Raw genomic sequence first — 8337 nt, 5'->3', positions numbered from 1 at the left:
GTCAAAGTATGTAATGTCTGGTTGTATGTGCATCCTGTTTTTGTCTGCCTGTCAAGGCGCAACTGTGTTTGTGTGGAGAAGTTTAGAACGCAGGAAGAATAACTTCTGTCTGTATGGTAGCTAATGGGGATCTAAGTATAAACAAATTAGTCACTAAAAAGAAAATGAATTCAGATGACTGATTGACGGTTTACATCCACTTTGAAAGGCTTACTGAGTGTTCTACTCTCTCCGGTGGTAACATTTGCAGCTTTTAGCAGAATTACATGATGATTAACTAAATATTTTTTAGTTTGTCTGTTGATTGAACAAAAAATCAACCTGTAAAATATGTGGGAAAATAAACACTCTCTGTTCAGTCTAATTGATAGATTTTGCATTTTAAGATCAAATGTTTATCGAATGCAGTTGGCATAATAAAAGTATTTTATTAAATGGGAATTTAAATACCAATTAAACTGACTGTTTGCTATTTGGGACCTATTCAGTCAAGCAGATACATAATTTAAGTCAATTTTCATAAAATATCGATTGTTCCGCTTCCTTAACAGTTATTAAATGCAGCTTTTGGCACAGTTGCATGATGGTTCACTGATTATTTGCTCATTTTAATCTCTTGATATGAGTGAAATACAACTGTAGTACAAAATAAATACTTTCTGTTCAGTTTAGTGGTTTGTTTAAGTGTGAATGTTCTTCTGTTTAATGCAGTCAGTGCAAAAACGCTTTAAGTTATCAGTCTGGTTAATTAATATTGGATTAAGTTGCACCTAATTGAAAAAAAGTAGTTTAACAGAGTAACTCCTTGCTGCTGCTGTGGTCACATCAAAAATGATTAAACTATAATCTGCTATATAATTATGTTTTCCCTATAATTAATCGCTTATTTCTCACAGGAGCAGAACTGCGTCTTTAACGCACCAAATAAAACCACGTTTCCTCCGACGAAAGTCCTGATTCTGCCCGCTTTTCCGCCGAGGAGGGGGACAGATGACAGTAATCTATTACCTGGTCTGAGGAGGTAACGAGCCCCGCATTGTTTTCCACCTGACCGGGAGTTGGAGCGTCACACGGAGCGGAGACTCCACAATGAGCCACACCGGGACGGAGACCTTTCTCAGACACGCCGCTGGATTTATCGCTCCAGCTGCTGCTTGTTTCTCATTTTTCCACCTTTATTGATTCAATTTCTGGAGATTTATCCACAGAAGCCTCCGCTGGCTGCTGATTTGCGCTCCGACAGACCGGAATAAGGATCTGATTTTAACAAAGACGCACGGCAACAGACGCGCGATCAGATTATTTACTGGAGAAAGTCACATTTTTTGCTTTATTTTATTTTCTTTATGCAGATATTAGAGGATGGTTTGTGCGTCGGGAGCAGCTGGAAAGAGGAGACACGGTTTCACCTGTGGATATTAATTCCCTGTCGCCACTTCTAGTTGCGTTTTCTGCGCAGAAATGGAAAACTACACGGCATGGAGTAATTTCACCCGAGTTCTGTCGGAGCTGGACGGGACGAGCGGCGAGGAGGAGGAGGATGATGAGGAGGAAGAGGGCGGCCGGGGCGGGGCGGGGAGAGGCGGACTGCACGTCCTGGTCGGCTGCGTCCTCTTCCTGCTCATAGTTTCCACGCTGCTCGGAAACACGCTGGTGTGCGCAGCCGTCATCAAGTTCCGCCACCTGCGCTCCAAAGTCACCAACTTCTTCGTGATCTCGCTGGCCGTGTCCGACCTATTCGTGGCCGTGCTGGTGATGCCGTGGGAGGCCATCACCGAGGTCACCGACGCCTGGCTGTTCGGACGCTTCTGTGATGTCTGGATCGCCTTCGACATCATGTGCTCCACGGCCTCCATCCTCAACCTGTGCATCATCAGCATGGACCGCTACTGGGCCATCGCCAGCCCCTTCAAGTACGAGCAGAAAATGACTCACAGGGTGGCGTTCGTCATGATCGGGGTGGCGTGGACGCTGTCGATCCTCATCTCCTTCATCCCGGTGCAGCTGAACTGGCACCGGGCGGGCGAGGAGGAGGAGGAGGCGACGGACGAAGTCCTGGCGATGGTGGCGAGGAACTTCACCAACAGCAGCAGCCTCAACGTCACCGCCGACGTCGCCAAGAGCTGCGTCGCCAGCCTGAACAAGACCTACGCCATCTCCTCCTCCTTCATCAGCTTCTACATCCCCGTGGTGATCATGATCGCCACCTACACCCGCATCTACCGCATCGCTCAGACCCAAATCCGCCGGATCACGTCTTTGGAACGGGCGGCGGAGCAGGCGCAGAACCAAGGCCACGGCGTGAACCGGAACCAGCAGCAGCACCGACCCAACGACGAAGCCTCGCTCAAGTCGTCTTTCAAGAAGGAAACCAAAGTCCTCAAGACGCTCTCCATCATCATGGGGGTGTTCGTGTTCTGCTGGCTGCCGTTCTTCGTCCTCAACTGCACCGTCCCGTTCTGCGACCCGCCGTGCGTCAGCGACACCACCTTCACCGTTTTCGTCTGGTTCGGTTGGGCCAACTCCTCGCTCAACCCGGTCATCTACGCCTTCAACGCAGACTTCCGGCGGGCCTTCGCCACCATCCTGGGCTGCAACCGGATCTGCTCCAACAACGCGGTGGAGGCCGTGAACTTCAGCAACGAGCTGGTTTCTTACCATCACGACACGACCTTCCACAAGGAGGCGCTGGTTCCCGCTCAGCCACAGCAGCATCCTCGGTCCGTCAACGTCGGATCGGACCACCTGGAGGACATGAGCCCGCAGTTCGACGAGGAGTCCATCATCTCCAACGGTTCTCCGAGCCGAGACCGGCTGCTGCTGCTTCCCGCCACCGTCCAGTTCGAGGATGATCCGGAGATCTCCTTGGAGACGATCACGCCGTTCACATCAGCGGCCGGGCTGGAGAGAGACGCTCTGATACCAGGACAAGTCCACCAGGACGGAAACTGAGCTGAGCGGACATTTGGCTCAAAAATAAAAAGCATAAACATTGACATAAGTAATCAAACTTGTCCTCCATGTTGATTGATTTGGACTTTATAGTCTTGCAGCTTTTTGAGACCTGGAGAAAGCTTCAACACAACTAAGAAACTTAGCCGAGCTTCGGCTAAAACTCACTATTATCCAAATTTAAAGTTTATTTTCTGTGCAACTGTTGGATTATTTCGTTGAATTTATGTGTTTGCAGTTGAGAGTTAGGTATTAGACCACCTGACACACTTAGAAGAACAGCTTTGTCAGATATTAAATCTTATTTATTACCTTAAACCACTGAATGTTTCTGTTGTTTAATATCTGCACTGGGAGTGAAGTTAAAATCTGCTCTTTTCACGAGAAAGTTCATGAATCAGTCAAGATGTTAAAGTTCAGGAGTGAGTTTGGTGGTCACAGAGGCTCTGCTGAAGGACAGTCTGGTGAAGGTCAGTGTTTGCAGTGAAATGGGCTCAAACTGTAATGAAATGTTCAGTTGTTTGGCAGTGGAGAAGACGGAACCCGAACTGAGACGGAAGTGTTGAAATCCAACCGTTTTCTTTTGTGAACAGAATTAAAAGAAGAGGAAGCTGCAGAATTCAGATAAAAGTCAAAAGCAAGTTTGGCATTTCTAGTATTTCTGCCTTTCATTTCATTTCATTTTACCATAAATTAGCAGTTTATCAAGTGAGCCTTTATAATAGAGATATTTTTCAGCTTTTCACAGGGTCACCGAATCAATCTGAGCAACGGACGAATTGAAGAAGCAGGATATGTTGACTTTAACATCCTGATTCAGTGTCTGGTATTGTCCTTGTGAAGGTAGCAGCAACGTGACACTGTTGGTGCGTTCAAGGACAAACCGACATCTGAGAAGCAACAGATAGTAGCTGCAGCAGCAACCTTTCCGATCAAACTCACATCTTTCTCTGCAAACTCTGACTGCATTCCAAATGCCACAGTTTTCTGTTATACTTGCAGCTGCCATTACAAAGTGTTGCATTCAGCTGGGAAACACTGATCAGGGCTGTCAAACATGCGACCCGTGGGCCAAAACCGGCCCACCAGAAAGTCTAATCTGGTCCACTTTGTAAAGTGCAAAAACTACAGAGAAGACATTAACTGCAAACTGTAAATTTGTAAAACTATAAATTTAAAGTAATTTTTAGACCATGACAAGTTGTTCATAAAGTAAAATGCTAGATTGCTCATTGTTCTTTTGTGCCTCGTTTTTGTTGTGTTTTGTCTTGTTTTTGTTGGATTTTTGTCATTTGTCTCATGTTTTTGTCGTTTTGTTTCTTGTTTTTGTCATGTTGTGTTTCCTCTTTGTCTCGCTCATTTTGTGTTTCCCTTTATTCATTGTTTTTTGTTGTTTTGTGTCTTTTTTGTCTTGCTTGTGTCGTTTGTCTATTGTCTCTGCATCTCATCTTTGTAATATTTTGTCTTGTTTTTGTTGTTTTTTGTCTCATTTTTGTCATTTTGTCTTTTTTCTTGTCTCGCTTGTGTCACGTTATCCATTTTTGTCATTTTGTGTCTCATTTTTGTAATATTTTGTCATATATGTTTTGTATGTTTTGTCGTTTTGATAATAAAGTAAAATACTACATCATTCAGTCCCAGATAGCTGTGACTAAATGTTTTGTGTCTTTGTAGAAACTCTGTGATCTGTAATGTGTAAATGATAAACTGATGCATATTATTTTGGAAATTGAACTAATTTTTTCTCAAGAAATATTAGGTTGCTCATGATATTTTGTAAAAAGATAATTCCTTAAATGTGAAAAATTTCTGAATGTACTTTTTTTGCACCAAAACAAGGGCAAAACAATGGAGTTACTGTTATTTATAGGTTATTATGCTGTGATTTTACTGGTCCGGCCCACTTGAGATCAAATTGGGCTGAATATGGACCTGAACTACAATAAGTTTGACTCCCCTGCACTCTTTTGACACAGAATTGCATATTTCTTGCTCATATCTGTTGCAGCCTGTCGTGCAAAACAAGCTGTTTGCAGCCTGTGATCTATTGGTTGTTCAATACTCATGCAGACACAGTGACGTATGTAATGGAGCTGCCACTGTGCAGAGGATTGTGGGTCAGAATGGTCAGAAAAACATGCTGGCTTGCATACTACAAGATACAACACTTGAAATACTATGAGTTGGTGCATGTCAGATCAGAAAGAATTCCACAAGTATGTAGCTGTACTGTCTCAGATTGTGTTCAGGTTTTACTTATTTATTATTTGCAACCCAAAATTAAGTTCTGTAAAATATTTTTTGGCTTGATTTTAAGGATTTCATATGTTTTCCGACCTGGGAAGCCTAAAAAAATCATCTTAAAACCCATTGTAAGCCTTATTCGTTGTTAAATTTTAACATGAAGACAACACAGAAACAACTTGTAACTTAAAATACACAGTGAAAACATATGACTACCAGTTTTTGTGGTGAACATCACCATTTTGACATGTCAACAAAGGAAAAAACTGGTATGTTAGCTTGTAATACTTGCCACAGAGGCCTCAAAAGTTGGTGAAATGTCAACCAAAGACTGTAATTTTAGTAGAAAACATGGATCCATCCATGGGCCCAATAATATCATTGCTTGAAAAATGTGCACTTTTTTCTATTTTTAAGGCCAACAATTAAAACTTTGGTCTCTGCTGGAGCCATTCAGTCATTTAGATCTACAGAAAACACTTTTGTCTCCAGCCTCACCAGATTTCATGCCTCTGTGAGTTATATTTGTAGAGATATTGAACCTTTAAAATCACTTTACAGGTAAGACGGGGGTTTTCTGAGCATGAAATTACAAGAATTCCCAGGTCTGAAAACACATGAAATCCTCAAAAGTCAGTCAAAAATATTTTACAGAACTTATTATTGGGTAAGAAATAACAAATGTGTAAAATCACAGACTGACCTATATTCTATATTTCATGATATGCTCAGATATACATGATATATTGGTAGTATTAGAATTGGAAGGCACTCATTAGGTGAAATAATTTTCATTGAAGTGTTCCTTCGGTTGGATGGATGGCATTAGATCTTATTTTCTTAGTATTTTGAAATTAAGTGGAGTTACTGGCAGCCCAAAAGGTAGAAACCAACTTAAAACCTGACAGTATTTTTGGAAGCATCATTGGTGGTAATCCAGTCATACATTATCGTTCAAAAGTTTGGGGTCACTTAGAAATGTCCTTATTTTTGAAAGAAAAGCATTTTTTTCAATAAAGATAACATTAAATGAAAGATAAATCCAGCCTAGACATTGTTAATGTGGTAAATGACTATTTTAGCTGGAAACAGCTGATTTTTAAGGGAATATCTCCATAGAGGTACAGAGGAACATTTCCAGCAACCATCACTCCTGTGTTCTAATGCTACATTGTGTTAGCTAATGGTGTTGAAAGGCTCATTGATGATTAGAAAACACTTGTGCAGTTATGTTAGTACATGGATAAAAGTGTGAGTTTTCATGGAAAACGTGAAATTGTCTGGTTGACCCCAAACTTTTAAATGGTTAGGGTGTAGATTTAAGCAAGTATTCTTCTTATTTGGCTAAAATGCATAATCAAGGTCTGTTAAACTACCAGTTAGTTTGGTAACAGGTTAGTTTATGAGATGCAAGATTACTCTTGAAGTTTCCTAATCATGCCTGGCTCCAAAATGAATCAAAAACCAAAAGTAATCTAAACTAGTCAGCTTGTGGAACATCAGATTTCCCCTCACCACCCTCACTGTTCCTCAGTCTTGAGAAAATGGAAGTCATTAATAAGGAATTAATGCTAAAGCAGAGAATAATAAGCCTTTCTTAATACCAGCAAGTTATTAATCAGAGAAACGCAACAACAAACCACTTAAGAAAAGATTCAATCTGTTTGCATTTGCAACAAAACAAAATGTTTTTTTCACAGTTATATCGATGAAAATCGCTAAAGAGCTGAAAAGGCTGTCAGGAGCAGGAACCACTGCAATTTAATAAACATATTAATCCCAACTGTCCATTGTGGCTCATTTACAGCTCAGTGAAAATTAGAAATGCAACCAGGAGGTGAAACCCTGAGTACAATTAAATGCTGCTGTATTAAATCTTGACGAAAGGAACCAAAGGAAACATGTTTGTGGTTATTAAAAGCTACAATCAAAGCAGAAACTCATGCAGGATGGAGAGGATTTTAGAAACTCACTGATAAACCACCTGACTCCTTCCATCTGAGGATGCTGATTTTCTGCAGTTGTTCTCAGAGGCTTTTGCCAGCTCTCCAAAAAATTGAATGCAATGACCGTGTTACTAAAACAAGAAAAGGAAAAACTATTCAGTCATGGGCTCCTGGTTATGCAGACAAGTGCTGAATTGTTTTGCTTTTTTTTTTTTTTGCAGGACCTGGTTATAGCAAACCTGAATTTTGGTGAATTTTTAAATGCGACATGGGGAATAAGGTGATTTTGATTAAATATCCCAATTTTAAGCCAAAATTTGTATAATTTTTCTGATATAACCACACACAGTTAGTTCAAGGACAGCTGGAAATGTAAAAATTGGATGATTTTTTTTTCTGATTCCGGCTCTGATAAATAGCGTCATTTTAGTGATTTAACAAAAAAAAAAACAAACAAACAAAAAAAAACCCAAGATGCCTTTCAAACCTGTTGCCAGGTTATCTGCTTATATTTCTGGTTATATAATTACTCTGCCAAGGAATGAAGTGGAGGTATGTGACGATCGGCGCCTGTCTGCCTGTCTGTCTGCCTGTCTTTCTGTCTGCCTGTCTGTCTGCCTGCCTGCCTGCCTGCCTGCCTGCCTGTCTGCCTGCCTGCCTGCCTGTCCGTCTGCCTGTCTGCCTGTCTGTCTGCCTGTCTGTCTGTCTGCCTGCCTGTCTGTCTGTCTGTCTGTCTGCCTGTCTGCCTGTCTGTCTGTTAGCAACATTACTCAAAAACAGACTAACAGATTTGGATGAAATTTTCAGGGAAGGTCAGAAATGACACAAAGACCAAGTGATTAGATTTTAACAGTGATGCTGCTTATAGTCTGGATCCATGGATTTATTAAAGATTTCTGTATCATTGCCAGATAGCTGCACAGCATCACTGTAACCATGACAACAAGTGAACACTACATCAGCTACCTGCTGATGATCACATGATTGTGATCCTACTACAAATCCACCACTGAGGACTTATCAGGACTTATCCATCAGAAATGATACAAGGAAGGTCATGTGATTCGATATTCGTACATAACGTACACATGGATAACACAGGCAGAATTTGCAATTATTGCAAAAAAAGCAGCTTTAAAAAGGAGATTGTAATTGAAATACAAATGGTTTTATGGGAACAATCCTGATTTTCTTT

General features: G+C 41.3%; 1 protein-coding gene across 1 annotated transcript; it reads left to right on the top strand.

Moving 5' to 3' along the window:
* Nucleotides 1–1077: 1077 nt before the first annotated feature.
* On the top strand, nt 1078–6392 carry LOC129350792 (D(1)-like dopamine receptor). Its single transcript, XM_055018347.1, has one exon. It carries the CDS (start codon nt 1462–1464, stop codon nt 2950–2952), a length of 1491 nt encoding a protein of 496 aa, XP_054874322.1. The 5' UTR covers nt 1078–1461; the 3' UTR covers nt 2953–6392.
* The last annotated feature ends 1945 nt before the right edge of the window (nt 6393–8337 follow it).

Source organism: Amphiprion ocellaris, chromosome 16, assembly GCF_022539595.1.
Source record: "Amphiprion ocellaris isolate individual 3 ecotype Okinawa chromosome 16, ASM2253959v1, whole genome shotgun sequence".
Lineage (NCBI taxonomy): Eukaryota > Metazoa > Chordata > Actinopteri > Pomacentridae > Amphiprion > Amphiprion ocellaris.
The sequence above is the reverse complement of the archived record's forward strand: the minus strand, read 5'-3'. Positions and strand labels throughout refer to the sequence as shown.